The 15,637-nt window shown below is 46.1% G+C and overlaps 1 protein-coding gene across 3 annotated transcripts in view; it reads left to right on the top strand.

The window, feature by feature from the left end:
• The window catches only part of BLVRA (biliverdin reductase A), a 58,325-nt gene extending 42,980 nt beyond the window's left edge, over window positions 1-15,345 (top strand). For all 3 annotated transcript variants that reach the window (XM_075921721.2, XM_006124109.4, XM_006124108.4), the window contains 6 exons: window positions 3,857-3,984; window positions 6,610-6,729; window positions 7,689-7,786; window positions 10,074-10,181; window positions 11,725-11,896; window positions 12,747-15,345. In XM_075921721.2, coding sequence (XP_075777836.1) covers window positions 3,866-3,984; window positions 6,610-6,729; window positions 7,689-7,786; window positions 10,074-10,181; window positions 11,725-11,896; window positions 12,747-13,020 — 891 coding nt within the window. In that variant the 5' untranslated portion in view covers window positions 3,857-3,865 and the 3' untranslated portion in view covers window positions 13,021-15,345. The remainder of the gene's footprint in view (window positions 1-3,856; window positions 3,985-6,609; window positions 6,730-7,688; window positions 7,787-10,073; window positions 10,182-11,724; window positions 11,897-12,746) is intronic.
• The last annotated feature ends 292 nt before the right edge of the window (window positions 15,346-15,637 follow it).

Genomic DNA, 15,637 nt, shown 5'->3' with positions numbered 1-15,637 from the left:
CAATCCCATGAAGGGGGCAGTGTTTGAAAATAGATAGATTGTGAGGTATTTACCATTTTGTATTTTCAGTGCCTGTTTCTTTAGGAAAAGCAGTACAAAATTCATCACAGAAATAATGGTCTGAACTGATCTCTGCCCTCAAAGATGCATGGCAACCACAATAACATCAGATTTATCTGTCTTTGTTGTTGAATAGTTTCAAGACCTGGTGTGTGAATGGCCTGAGAGGAATAAAATACAAACAGTAATAATGCTCGCTTATTGGTTCCCTTTATCTACAAATAAGTGAAGCCTCTGCAGTCTACATCGACTGCCTGTTAATTTCTGGGTGAAGACGAGAGGTTAAAGAGAACATCTCAAAGCCCTAAAGAGCCATGAACCTCCTCTGAATGGCTAGTTGCTATGACAACAGGTTGCTTAGTAACTGGATTTATTACAGGCTTACATGCGTCTTTCTTGCCTCTGCCAAACGTGTCTTCTTTGGGAGGTCATTAATTTTACATGGGGCAAAATTTGAGAAGGTTTTCAAAGGGTAGCTATGGATTTCATATGCAATATCCTATGCATCTGTTGGAAAAATAGTATTTTTTTTCTGGCAGTGGAAGAAGAGGCTCAGCTCCTTCCCACTGTTCCCTTTTGGATGGAAATATAATTTAACAGCTAGTGAGGGAAAGGCATTGCTTGGAAGTGAGAGGCCTACAGAACTTTCAGAAGAGCTTAGCAACTGTTGGAGCTGTATTCCTGCTTACAGATATAACTGAGATCGGAGATACCTGAAAGCAGTAAAATGTATTAGCAGCCAAGAACATACATTGCCTTAAAAGCCACTCCCAAAACTACATGGACACATCCTACCCAAGCTCTTCACCAGCTCGTCTGTGACTAGAATTCTGCCATCATTGCAAGCGGTGCTCCCTGTCAGCTGCATTCTTCTGCGGCCACTCAGGCGGAATTCAAATGTGCCCAACTGATTAACAGAGTAGCCACAGCTAGGTTTTGTGTTTCTGGGGGTAGAGCACATTTGCCCATGCCTTGGTACACGTAAAAATTTTTCTGCACGTGTATGGAAAAGATTAGAGAGAACATTGATTGCAAGGATGGTTAGCCGTGACCACCTGCACTGTATGTAGGGGGTACTCTGTGGCTACATTGATACACTGCAGAAGCTTCCAATTTGGTCCATAACTTGCAAATTTTTTTTTTTTTTTGAGAAATCAGCTAAAGAAAAATTCTGTTATGCCATATCAGTAAGGCATAATTCCACACTGTTCATCAATTTGTGGGTGTTGCTGTGGTCTCTAGGCTTGGCATATACTCTATCACAGGGCATATTGTAGGTTTTCTGGGCAAAGTATCATCAACTGAAATGGTACTTGGTGATCCCCTAGCTACTCTATCACAAGACTTGAGGCTAGCTGGCACTGTCCTTCAAGCGTAAGTGTAATTTACACCCACAGTACATGGCTCTGGCAATAGAAAGTACCCTTATAGGAGCATCAGTGTAAATGCAAATCAGGCCCAGAGTAAGGATGTTAGATAGCGTGTAACCACACAAATTATTATTGGTTACACTACCATTCAGTAGTCCCTGCGAGTGGGGTTGGCAGTCATGGCACTCTGACCCCACTTCCGGGGCACCCCCTGCTACCCTGCACTGCTCCTCTCTCTCAGAAGCAGCAGCACGAGGTGGCAGGCAGGAGCCTGTCCACAAGCAGAGCTGGTTTCAAAACCAGCTACATGCATAGACCAGCTCCTCCTGCTGCCTCACACTGCTGCTTCTGAATCAGAGGCAGCAGCACAGGGTGGCAGTAGCCCCCATCCGTAGGTGGTCCGAGTTCCCCCGTGGACAGGGGCTATTGCCACAGAGTAGTTTTGTTCATAGCAAGCCCAGGCCCGCTGTGGACAGAGGCTTTCACACAGAATCCTTCCCTGCACTGCTGCCTCAGAGGCGGCGGGGGGGGGGGGGGGGGGGGGAGATGGGTTTGCAGAGCCAGTGCTGGGTGGAACCAGCTTTTAAGCCAGCTCCCTCCAGCACCAGCTCCTGCCTCCCGCCACGTCCCCCCGCTTCCTCTGTGGAAAGCAGCGGGGGGGGAGGGGGGCAAGGTGGTATGTGCAGAGAACCACTTAAAAGCCAGCTCCTTGCATCATGGATTGGCTCTCTCCTGCCCCCCTCACTCTCTGTGCTGCTGTTTCTCTATCAGAGGCAGCAGCGCAGGAGTGGGGAGGGCAGGGGGATCTTGTGCTCATGGGGAGCCTGCTTAAAGCCAGCTCTCCACAGGCACTGGCTTCTGCCTCCCCCCGCCCCCCCGCCCACTTTGCTGCCTCTGATATAGAGGAATCAGAGGAATGTGTGTAATTGACAGGATTAACCGATAAGCCTAGGCTTATTGGTTAATCGTGTAGTCATCTACACGTTGGCATCCCTAATTCAGAGGGCATTTCAAATAAATTGTGCTGGTGATGATCTTTCTGACCTCCTCTCTACAGCCAAGTAAAATTAAGTCTCAGCAACATCTTTGTTCCCTGACAATTTGCGCTAGTTCATCACATGACACCCTCTGGTAACAGCACATTGCTGTGATTCTAGTGGAGACTCTTCCAGGATCAGTCATTTCTTGTGTTACATTAAAGCAAGATAGCAAGATATGTTGGAGCCTTTCACAGGATTGTGCTGTACAGGCAGCAGTAAACATGAAATGAGCCATATTGGCAGTGACAGCAAGACATAAATAGAGGCGTGAAACCCAGATGCAACATAGACAGCATGAGAATCTTTATTGCCAGTTGAATGAATTTCTTAGTAGCTGTTGACCTCTAGCATTGTCAGTGGAGTTAGCAAATGCAGCGGTGCTGTGCAGTGATGCTATCAGACAAGAGTCATTGAGAAAAGATGAGGTTTTTAGGAAGGATTTAAAGGGAAGTAATCATTATAGCAGAACCAATGAACAGACCTTACTGCACCAAGGCAAAGAGGCTGAGGGGAGAAAATAGAGTGATGTAATAGAAAGAAGGAGCACACAGGGCAAATAATCATTATCCCCAGGGGGAATACTCAGCCACTCAATGGCTAAATCATCAGGGTGAGTCAAAGGCAAAGCAGAGGACAGAGCTGATCTCCCTCTATTCCTAGTTCAGCACCCTACCACTAAACCACATTGGACCACGCTAATGTTCATTTATGATTTGAGGGGATACTGCCATTAAAAGTGCTGTGTTTTCAGTGAGAGGGAAAAATGAGGTAATGACTTGTCAGTAAAGAGCTTATCGTGCTTTTCACAGGAATGGAGATGTCACCCCAGTATTCCAGGCAAATTATAAATTGGGTCCTTACAATTTTGCATCCCTGAAATTCTCCACAAGTTTCAACAGGAAAAGGGAGTTCTTCACTCCCTGTCCTAAAGTTTTTGTGAAATACTTCTGTGCACTGTTAGTTTCTCTGTATCAGTCCAGAGAGGGTTGCATTGCAGAGGCTCAGGGAATGAACACGGTATCTAGTATGTATGTCAGACGTTACCTTTTTTTTTAAAGGGATTGTTCTGAGCAAAAGGTGCTATATAATTCAAAGATCCCTCTCCTTTCTGAGATTTGCCTATCGATTTTGGGGGAAAGAAAAGCCTTGTCCTGTGGATCTGACATACTCTGTGTCAGTCTTAAGGCCCAATCCTATGAGGTGTAGATCATCTTCAAATCCCATTGACTTCAATAGGCTATGAGTTCACTTAGCACTATGCAATATCAGGCTGGTTTTGGCTAGCTGCCTGGATGCTAAAGTGTGGGTGTATAATGGAGGGGGAGGGATCCATATTAATCGAGTACATTTTTTCTAGACTGATTATCTATTTTTGTTTTCTTTCAGGCTAACAAAATGTTTGGTGCAGTGGTGGTTGGGATCGGAATTGCTGGATCAGTGCGGATCAGAGACTTGCTGAATCCAATGCCTTCCAGTCCTTCTGAGCATCTGAAGCTGATTGGCTTTGTATCCAGGTTAGATATTTCACTTAGTGTTTTAATGTGTGAGGTGTGAAGATTATTTCCCCACCCGCTCCTGTTCTCCGTTTTGGGTTTATTGCTTTCTAGGCTCATCTTAGAAGATACATTTCTCGATGTAATAATTCAAGATCTACTTGGGTTTACTCAGTAAATGCAGTTTATGTGATGACACTCAGTGTCTGCAGGTTGGGTTGATTAATGATTGCAGGAAGCTTTGCAAAGCACGAGAATGAGATCGTGCCACGGGAGCCAGAACTCTGACTTGAGAGATGTGGAGTGTCTCTAATGAGGTGCTGTGCACCCTCTGTTCCCATTTAGCTCAGGGAAAGCTGAAGGAGCACAGAGTGGTGTAAGATCAGGCCTTTAAAGGAGACTCAAAATAGACCCAAATGACTGAACTCTACTGTGGCTGCACAGATGAGCCAAGGTTTGCAAGTACAGTAAAACTCCATTAGTCCGGCATCCAATGCTCCAGGACTCCTGATGGTCCGGCACCATCAGGAACCCGGAAGTGCTGGGGCAGCCAGACAGGCTTCCCCCATTCAGCTGCTGCTGAAACTGACCAGCAGCTGAATCGGGGAAGCCGGGAGCAGAGCAGCTGGGGTGCTGCCGGGTTGGTCTCGTAGCGCTGCCCCTCGGGGCTGCAGGACCAACCTGGCAGCACCCCAGCTGCTCTATTGCAGGCATCCCCCATTCAGCTGCTGCTGAAACTGACCAGCAGCGGCTGAATCAGGGACGCCTGGGGCAGAGCCAGACTATCGTAAGGGGTGGCTATGAGGGGTCTGGGGTGGCATCCCATTCCAGACCCCTCATAGCCCCCCCCTTCTGATAGTCCGGCATATCTGATAATCCGGCACCCCCTGGGTCCTTAAGGTGCCGGATTATCGGAAGTTTACTGTAATTCCTCTGTAGAACTCTGGGATTGTGTCTTTGTGGCAAAATGTGTCTTTGAAACCAGATGTGGAATATGAAGAGCAAATTATAATGCAAGCTGTACAATAAAGTTATCTTTAGGCAGCAACACCATTTATCTTGAGCGGCTGCCATGTGGCTGAGCCTTATGCAAATCAACAACAGTGCTGCTATCTCAGAGCTTTCCTATTGGGCTTTCTGCACAATTGCAACAAAACATAATGGTTAAAATAGTTACGTGGAGCATATGGGAATCTCAGGCTGTGGAGGTATTTTCTAGCTATATTTAATCAGCTCTGAGACCAGAAAGATCCATTACATCTCCCTGCCCCATACACGCTTATTCCTAGGGTGTCTTTTCTAGTGTTCAATCTATTGCTTGGGTCATTCAGTAGTAGGGCTTCCACCACGTCCACTGGAACTGTGCCCATTTAACATATAATTCAAAATGTTACTACAGAGATAATTCTCCTAGCTTGTCTCTCTGAACATGTCATCCTTCCTTTCGTGTCCTTCCCTAGCATCCCCTTCTATAGTGCATCAAGCACAAATGACTGATCTTTAATTTCAAGCCTACCCTCTTGGCCTATTCTCATTCTACCTATCATCTTGTTCACATTATCAAGATTTTGACTTGTCTTTTCTGGCAATGATGCTGGTGTTCACCACCCATCTGTTACATTTTCATACAAGCATCTATGTGCTTTTTCTCCACTGCTCCCCCTCTTCCCCTGTACTTTGGAGGTGATCCTTGTAAACAACCTTCTCATTTCTCCTTCAGATCCTTTCTTAACACTCTCCTTTGCCATGATGCCTACAATGATTAGGCCACTGGTATTCTGTGACCGCTGTCCTTCATGCTGACCAGTATTGTCTGATGGCTTTCTTTTGTTCCCTTATCTGTTGTCTCTTGTCTTGTGTGCATGCTGTTTGGGACAGCAACTATCCCTTTGTTGTGTGTTTGTATAGCACCTAACACAATGGGATCTTGGTCTAAGACCAAAGCTCCAATTAGGGATGTAAAAGAGTAGTTGAACAGTCAACTACCCAATAAACCTAGGCTTAGGCTTATCGGTAGTTGAGTCGACTACTCGTGTTTTCCCCCTCCCTTGCTGCCTCTGCTAAAGAAGACAGCAAGGGGTTGGGGAGAAGCAAGAGCCAGTGCTGGGGAGAGCCAGCTTTAAAGGCTAGTTCTCCACAGTGTGGTGGGAAGGGAGGCAGGGGAGACAGAGGTACAGCAGCACTGTGGCACTATGGCTTTGCCTTTTAAATGTAGTAAGAGCAGCCCAGCTCTTATTACATTTGAAAGGCAGATGTGCAGCATGGGACCTAGCACCAGCTGGGACTGTTGGGGAACTCCCAGGGGCTCTTACTATTTTTAAAAGGCAGAGCCGCAGTGGTTTGGACCCAGCACAAGCCGGGTCTGTTTCAGTCCCAGCTTGCACCAGGTCCCAAACCAATCCCCACTGTGGCTCTGCAATTTAAATGTAGGGGCCAGGCTGCCTGCACACCTGGCCCCTACTACATTTGAACTGCAGAGCCACAGCGGCCCCTTATTGACTAACCGTGTGTACTTGATGAACGTTGTATTGAATACATGATTAGTCATTTACTTGATACTTAACATCTGTAGCTCCAGTAATAATTGGCGAGAGTGGGTTGCAGTTGTTATGTGTTGACTTCTATTTCTTTCTGTTAAACAACTAGAAGAACCCTGGGTAATGTTAATGAGGTCAAGCAGATTAGCCTGCAAGATGCTCTGGAAAACAAAGAGATCCATGCGGCCATCATCAGCACTGACAACAAAAGCCATGAGGAGAATGTCAGGTATATGTCTCTCTTTCCTGCTTCTCTGATTGCTACTTCCTTACAGTAGGCACTTCCATGCAATGGAACATGCTGTATCAAAGAATGAAGCAGTGTCAGACGTTCGCCTTTGCTAGCAAATAATCCCCGTCTCCTCAAAGTAAATGTGGCTGTAAAGTTCACGGCTCTCTACTACAAGCATATAGCAGTACTGTCGCATTTACATGTATTCAGAGGAAACAAACTGGATTGAGAAAATCCCACTTCCTTCAGTTCCTCTCCTCCCCTCCAACTGGTATCTATTGCTCTCATTGATTCCATCTTCTTAGTAACCTGTATTTCTGTATCACCTGCTTAAAGATCTCAGAGCTTTCCAAACATGAATTAATTACACGCCAAAATAATCTTGTGAGATGGGATAATATCTTCCTTATTTGGACTCGGGGAAGTCACTTAATCTCTCTGTGCTTCAAGGTCATGCAGGAATTACACAGCAGAGGCAGGAGTAGAATCCAGCTCTGTTAAGTATGTGACTTAACCAGCTTGGGCTCGCATCCCCCCGTCCGTCCTCCCCTGCGACCTGCATCCACAGCAGGCCCCACCAGGCTGGAGCAGCCCCCTGCCCATAGTGGCAGGGGTGCTGCTCCAGCCTCCACCAGTTCACCATAACAGCTAAGCATCACTCGGTAAGGCATACCAATTAACCATTCACATCCTTACTGCAAAGTAGGAGGGTCCCAGAACGTGGGTTGAAGCCCAAGTCCAAACGTCTATACCACCATTGAACAGTTCCTTAGACCACGTCAGCTGGCATGGGCCAGCCGCAGATATCTGATCACAGTGTAGATGTACCCTAAGAAAAAGCCTGTTCTTGCCCCAGTTCTCAACACATTCATTCATGCTGTTTCCACATCTTTAGAGATGGGGTTGGCTGTGAATAAGGCAGACTCTTTTGAAGACTTATTTCTCTCCCCTTCCAGGATGTTCTTGGAGGCTGGGAAACATGTCCTTGTTGAGTACCCTATGGCACTGTCTGCCAGCAGAGCACGGGAGCTCTGCGAGATGGCTGAGCAGAAAGGTGAGGATCCTTAAAGGCCCAAAGGTATAACTAGCTTTTTACAAAGAATTCAGATTACATCTGTTATGATCAGGAATGGTCCGAGGCTGGCTGCAGCATCTGGCGCCCCAGGCGGAAGGCACGATCAGCGCCCCCACATGCATGGCTGTCAATGGCTGTGATGTAATCACGGGGCACCCTGGAGCCCCGTGACATCATCATCAGGCGCCCGGGCCGGCAGCACCCTAGGCAACTCTCTAGTTTGCCTAGGCTCACGGGCCGCCCCTGGTTATGATAGTAACTAAGAATCCCAAACAAGGTTCAGGGCCACTTTATACTTTGTCCAGAGACACCCCCTTCCCCCATCTAAGACTTAGACTAAGGCTGTCAAACAGTTTTTTAAAAAATCACAATTAATTGAGAGATTAAAAATAGCTGTGATTAATTGCAGTTTTAATCACAGAGTTAAACAGTAATAGTATTTTAGTATTGTGTAATAGCGTGATTAAAACTGTGATTAATCACAACTGTTTTTAATCTGATTTGTTTTGCACCAACTGCGATTGACAGGCTCAGTGTAGAAAGCATGCAGCTGGTGAATTAACAGACAAATGCGGAGGACAGTATGACGGTTGCGACAGGTGCGCTTGTATTAGTAATTGCCGTGATCACAATCCCTGCAGGTAGTAGCCTGGAGAACGTAGTTAGCTAGAAAGATCCATCAGAGTGTTAATAAAATGCTTGAAGAGCAACCACCTAACCCTGTCTGTAACCGTAGACCTTGTCTCCTGCCTCTGGAAATAAAACAAAACAAAAAAAACCTTTAGACAGTGGTTTGCATGACGTAGGTCTGTTTGTGTGTTCATGTGTATTGGGGCTGTTGGGGCACCTTTGTTAAAAAGGAGAAAAGAGGGTCTACAGGGGAGATCTGTATGCAAAACAGTCCCATCTCTAAAATGCTAAGGGTCAGATTGTGGAAGTACAGCAGAGCCTATAAGAAGGGGCATTGTGGACCTCCTACATTGCATCCCTCTGGCATTTTGCTGAAAAGAAGGAGCACGGTGCCAGGCAGGTCCAGACCATAGCTACTCATATAGGGTACAGTGTGTGTCACTGCTCGCTGACCTCCTCTTATATCTTCATTCATCAACATTAGTACTAAAAGACGGGAACTGAGACAGTCACACCTAACTAGCTACTAGATGAGTTTCGCTAATTGCTGAGGTCTGGACCATATGGGTCCCCAAGTAAGCACAATTTGTACCCTTTGGCTATGTCTATACTGCACAGTTATTTCGGAATAAGCTACTCCGGAATAATTATTCCTAAATATCTTATTTCAAAATAGCACATCTACACTGCAGGGAAGCCTCAAAATTAATCCGAAGCAGGCTTCCCTAATGTAGACATGCTATCTTGATTTAGAGCCCTAAGAAGAATAACTTAGAATGGCCCTGGTGAGAGGATATTTCAAAATAGCAGAATTGGAGTGTTTACACAGCCCCTATTCCAAAATAGCTATTTCGGAATAGGTGTTGTTCTTCATAAAATGAGGTTACAGAAATCGGAATAAGCCATCCGTTATTTTGAAATTATTTTGAAGTGGAATTGTTGTGTAGATGCTCACATAGTTATTTTGGAATAACAGCCTTTATTCCAAAATAACTTTTCTGCGTAGACACACCCTTTTAGTCCCAGTAAGCACTAGTTCTGCCGTAAGGCTATATTGATTGCCTTGGAGTAGAATGAGGTGCTTCTGAATGAGACTAAGGTTACCATATCCTGGCTGCAAATACCATCCTTTGAGACTGGACTGTCTTTGTTTATATAGTTCCTACCACAGTCGAGTCGTGGTCCATGACTAGGACTCCTCAGGACTACGGAAGTACAAATCAAGAGTCTCCTGGGCAAGGAGAGAAGTTAGGAGTGCTAGGAGAAAGAGGGTTGGGACGTCACCCAAGTTTCATTTTGAAGGCTAGTGCCTCAGCTTCCAAGGCACTGTAATGCTGTTGGTTCAGTCAGTTGATGCCTGTTAGTCAATATCTAAAATGGTGCTGTTGTTTGCTAAGGTTGCTGTTACTGAGGACGGTGTATGTGTTGCCCCCTGAGAACAATGAACCAGAATTGGATCCCTAGCGCAATGTGTGGTGGTTTGTCTTGGCACCGTTCTGCCAGCCATGGGTAAAGCTGTTTTAAGTGTGCTCGCACTAATGATTGATTGTTAAAAAGTTAGCTGCCCAGAAGTAGATTTGGATTCATGCAGAAAGTTTTTGGTAATCCCATTTGATCTTCGTTTTCTCAATGACAGGTAAAATCCTCCATGTGGAGCACATTGAACTTTTGACAGAAGAGTACAAGCAGCTGAAAAAGGAGGTGGCTGGAAAGGAGCTTGTGAAGGGAACATTACATTTCACAGGTCGGTTGCTAAAGTAACTCGGGCTGCCCTTCCTGCCAAGATACCAGTCACTTCAGACTTCATTCACTCCCTTGAGTGAGAGCTTGTTCTGTTGTAGCTTGAGTCATGGAGTCAGAACCCATGTACCATAGCCCCAGGTATAGATTCTTATCGGAGAGGCCTTCAAACGGAGGACAAGAAACCTTTATCGCTTCTAGTATCTTTGCAGGTATCTCCTGCACCCTTTTCATGGGATCCCAGGGACCTGTGGAGGTCCCCATAGCCCTTTCATCCACATCTGGTCTCCAGAGAGGATGAAAAGCTCCTGAGAATCGCCCACTCTCCACTGGGGACCTCCAGGCTCCTCCCCTGTTTTTTGTCTTCTAAACAGAGGTGGGAGAGATTAAAGGCTTCATTCCCCCATCCCTTGGTGTGTCCCCAGTGTGAACCCATATCCTGGTGCTCTCCAACATATCCCCTGGTTTTTCCTGCACATTCACTGTATCTTAGTCTCTCTCCTGCTCTACCTTCAGCTGGGGACCTGGCATGGGAAAGTAATTGCCATCCAGCAGTAACAGCCAACTGGGCAGGTGGCCTTTCCCGAGCTGTGCTCTTAGCTGCCCTCTGTTTGGCTCCCAGAGCCCTCAGCTCAAGGCAAGCTAGCTCAGGATGGAAAAGGGAGACAAACAGGCAGCTTCAAACTTCCCTCTGGTCCCAGTAGAACCCTCTTCAGGTTGGTCCTCCCTGGTCCAGCACTATTGGGAGTTGACTGGTCCTGAACAAAAGAATTTGCTGGACCAGGGGAGGGGTTCCCTGCCACCAGCCCCAAACCAGTCATCCCCCTGCCTCTGGCCCCCTCTAACCCTTCCCCAAGCTGGGCTTTCCACTCTGCTGCCAATGCCTCTCCTCAGGCTACGATGGGCAGCCAGAGTTCTCCAGCCCTGCACTGCCACAGTCTCCTAACCCCGCACTGCTGTGGACAGCCAAGTTTCTCCATCTCCACGCTGCCCCGGGCAGCCTGGCTTCTCCAGTGCCCACCCCCATATTGTCACATGTTGCCAGGGTTCTCCAGTCTGGTCCTAGAATTGCTGTGGGTCTCTGGCCCCGCTGCCCTTGGCTGGGCTGCTGGCCCTCCTGCCATTAGGTTCCCAGGCTCTGTGGTCCAAGAGGATCCGTGGTCCTGCTGGATCAGAGTGTGCCAGTTTTTAGAGGTGCAACCTGTACCAAGTTCCTGGGCCGCTGGTCAATATTGCAGAAACCTAAGGTGCTCCTGGTACCTATTTTATAGTTTCCTTAGTTGCCAGTATTTGAGGGGAACAGGAAAGGCTTGAAAGGTTTGATAGAATTCAGACTTTAACAACTGCAGAAAGGGAGCAGCATATTCTGTTGAGTAGCTCACCCACTAATCCTTTTCAGTAGACCCATTTGATTCACTGGGATACTAACGGTGAGGCTCCCTTGACCTGGCCAGCCTCATAGCTTCCCCTTGATGGACTCCATGTAGCTGATTAGGGTGAGGGAATCCTTTCCCGCTTCTCAAACACTTCCATTCTTATTCCTGTAGGCGGTGCCTTGGATGAAGAGCGATCAGGCTTCCCGTCTTTCTGCGGAATTGCCCGCTTAACTTGGCTAGTTGACCTCTTTGGAGATCTCACTGTCACCTCAGCTACCAGAGAGGAACAGAAAGAAAAGAGTTATTCCAGAATGACTGCACACTTTCAGACCACGCACAAGAAGTGAGTAATGTTACAGTAGATGAGCCTTGCTATTCAGGTGTCTTCAGCAGGAACTTAGCACCTTCTCTCCTTTGCACCTGTATGACAACGTTCATCCATGAACTAAAAAGCAACTGATGAACTAAGCTTCACAACACTCCTGTGAGATAGTTAGATATTATTTGTGCCATTTTAGAGATGCACAAATTGAGGTGGGAAGAGTTTACAGAACTTGGCCAAGATCACGCTGTGACTCAAGGCCAGAAGGTCGAAATAGTACCCAGGGATTACACTTAGAATCCTTTGCTCTAAGTTCTAGAACCAATCCTTCCATGTTACCTTCAGTTCTGTTCTTTGAGCCTGTAACCTAACCACACCATCTGTAACCCTGCTACCCAGAGGTGCTGGAACAATGTGTGTAGCAGGGATGCCGAGAACGATTGAATCAAACTGTAAAGCCTGTATATATTGGAAGCCATGGAGTGTGGTAGGACCTCTAGTCGTGTCTCCCCCCCTCCCCCCCTCCAGTTTCGGCACCTATGCTTCTGCCAGGTGTTGTCCACAACAAAGAATGGGATCAATGCCTAAGGGTTCCTCTTAGCATTTCCCAACAGAACCAGCTTGAGACCCAACCCAGTGATGAGGATGTTCCATGACGCTGCCATCTCGACAGCTGCTCAGTGCTGCCACTGTCACCGCTTGCCAGCATTGCTGCTTCTGCCTTCAACTGCCATGCCGTGTTGTGAGCTTCCTCCACCTGGCCCAGCCCTTTGTGATTTCACTGTGTAGCAGAAAGCCTCACTGCAGAGGCCCCGTCTTTGTTGTGTCTTCTTCCTAAATGGTGGGGTTTTTTTCTACTCTTTTGCATTAGGCCTCTGACATGGATTGAAGAAAGGGGACCAGGGCTGAGACGTGATAAGAAAATCAACTTCTGTTTCAAAAGTGGCTGCCTGGAGAACCTCCCTGAGGCCCCAAGATCTGCTGTGGGTCTCTTCATGCAAGATCAGAACCTCTTTGCCAAAAAACTGCTAGGCCAGGTCTCCAGAGAGGAGCTAGCTGCTGAGAAGTGGCGCATCCTGCGGTGCCTGGACCTCGCCGAGGAGATTCAGCAGCACTGTGAACGGCCAGCAGATATCCACTCCTAAGACCGCCCTTTATGACAAAGGGAATGTGGCAGTCGGAGGCTGTGTAGAGCTACAGCTCGATGTTGCCATAAAACAGGCAACTGGCAGTTAACCTCTGTGTGATTGATTCTTAGCATTAACATTTATGGGGCTTTGCTTGACAACTTGCCTCCCCCAGCAGTGGTTTATGCTGTGTGAGATATTTAACATGGCAGAGCTGGATGATGCACAGGACTGTCCCTAGGCAAAGAGCATTCAGATGTGTTGCTCCCAATGGGAGATTTGGTCATTGACTTCAAGGGGAGCAGGCCCAATGAGACTGTAGAAGTTACCATTGTGGTTCCTTCTTTTTCATATATGTGAGAGCCAAGGGATTGATATCACTGTCTAGAATGAGGCATAGGGCTGCTCTATTAGGCCTAGTTTACTTCACCATGAGCCGTCTATCTAAGTTATGCAAATTCAGCTGTGTGAATAATATAACTGAGGTCAGTGTACTTAGATCTACTTACCATAGTAAGTTAACAGCTGACTCTCCCGTCAACTCCACCTACGCATCTCATTCTGATGAAGTAACGGAATCTATGGGAGAACACTTGGCAGTTGATTTATTATGTCTGTACTAGATTAATTACTGCATGATATGCCCTAAGCCAGTCTACCTCCAAAGATGTTACAGCACGGCAGGCCTGACCTGTAAAACTTCTGATATTCCAGTATTGTCCCTTTCCTAAATAGTTGCCATGAACTATTTTGTGTATTGGCTGTGGACCAGATTCAGTTATTTCACAGCAGTATAAACCAAATCTGTTCCCTACACTGTTGTTGTTGTTGTTGTTTTCAAATCAGGTAAGCCAGACCTTACTTAGTAGTGTCTTTACTCTGAAGTGCTTCTAAATTGTGCCTGCAAAATATAGGCCTAATTCATTGCCCATCAGAATCAATGGAAGTCTCCCATTGACTTCAGTGGGCTTTGGATCAGGCCCTAAATACACATGCGCACAAACAGGAAATTTGTGCTTGCAGAATATGCATTGTGTTAATTGGGTGCAAAACTGGCATATTTTCCATTCACGGTGACCTCTTTACACATGGACAAATGTGCCGGAGCAGATTGGATGCCATGTTTGGGAGGAGGAAAATGTTATCCTCACTAGTTTTATGACCAAATGTGAAGAGTCCATTCTGCTTCAAAAATAGAATTAAAACTTTCTGCCATGTATATGCAGCGGTGCACAAAATATTTCTGATTTTGTGATCTCCTGTTTTCTGAGAGAGGAAAAAAAGCTGTAGATGATAAGAGTTGGTGACTCAGTCCCTCCTCTCCTAATCATGACACACTAGTGTGTTTGACAGATAATCCTGTTTTAAAAAATGCACTCGCTGCAGAGGAGTGTCTTGGACAAGCTGGAAAAAAACCATCAGGGAGACATAACATGTAAAAAAACACAAACAAATGAGGGTTCAAGTTACGATGTCCCCAACGTGCGACTCTTCCCTGGGAACAGATTGCATCACAAGTCAGGAGCCTCCTGTATATCTTGCTTGTGAATTCATTCTGTAGAAACTCTTCCAGTTATTACCAGCTTCTGCTGCCCCTCTCCATGTATAAGAAACTCTCCCCTGTCTTCTTTAACTGAAACTTCCCTTGCTGTGCTATCCGTGTATTACACATGTCATGTACACATGGGCCAAATGGGAAGCTACGTGCATCTGAGTCCTTTTTCCAAAGGGATGTGGACTTGTTAAAATGGGACTTTTCGTGTTGCTCTTGAAGGTTACTGCCTTAGAAATGTGGGGTCTTGGTACACTGACAGCCTATACACATTCATTTCTTGCATGTTGGCTTTTTCCATTTTCTTGAGACGAAGGCAAAAGGCCTTTTATTAAAGAAAGACACAATTTTTTTAGAAAGAAAACTTACATAGGGTAATAATTGAAGCTGATGTCCTTTAAGATTGATACTTTCAATCTTTAAAATATTTTTAAGTTACTTAGTTCTGTTACCTGCTTTGCTACTAGTAATGCCATGAAATTATATTACAACTGAAATTAGATTTCGTGACTTGAAAGTCACTTTCTACAGTTTTGCAACTTATTTTTTTTTGCTAATATTTGTGAAAATGGAGGCAGGCTTGTCACCATTCTGGATTATGCATGGTAGTCCAGTGGTCTGCCCCTGCACTGCTCTGAACACTCCCTTAGCTGTGCACTCCAGGGTGTCATGCAATAGAGTCACTTTGATCTCTCCGGAGAAGTGAATCTGCTGATGTACTGTAGTGGTTATATCTACAGGTGTTAATACATTTGTTGCATTCATATGAATAAAGCTGTTGGAGTTCAAAATAGTCTCTGTAGTTTTCATTGTCATTCAAATTTAACAACTCCCACTGCTTCTCCAGCTCTCAGTATGTACTCAGCACCCCCAAAAACTGCATAAGGGGTCATCTCAACTTCTCCAGATCTGGGAAGGCTGCTGAGATGTGAAGCTCAGTTTACAGCTGTTACTTCTGGGGGAATTCTGTATCACTGCATGTGTGCAGAATTCATGCTCCCTGCAGATTTCTTTGGCAGGGAAGCAAAGGGAGATGCAGGAGCAGTTGTGCCCCTCCCTAGTAGTGCAGAAAGGTCAATTTGG

Source organism: Pelodiscus sinensis, chromosome 2, assembly GCF_052426305.1.
Source record: "Pelodiscus sinensis isolate ZL-2025 chromosome 2, ASM5242630v1, whole genome shotgun sequence".
NCBI lineage: Eukaryota > Metazoa > Chordata > Testudines > Trionychidae > Pelodiscus > Pelodiscus sinensis.
Note: the sequence above shows the minus strand (reverse complement) of the source record. Positions and strands in the feature narration are given on the sequence as shown.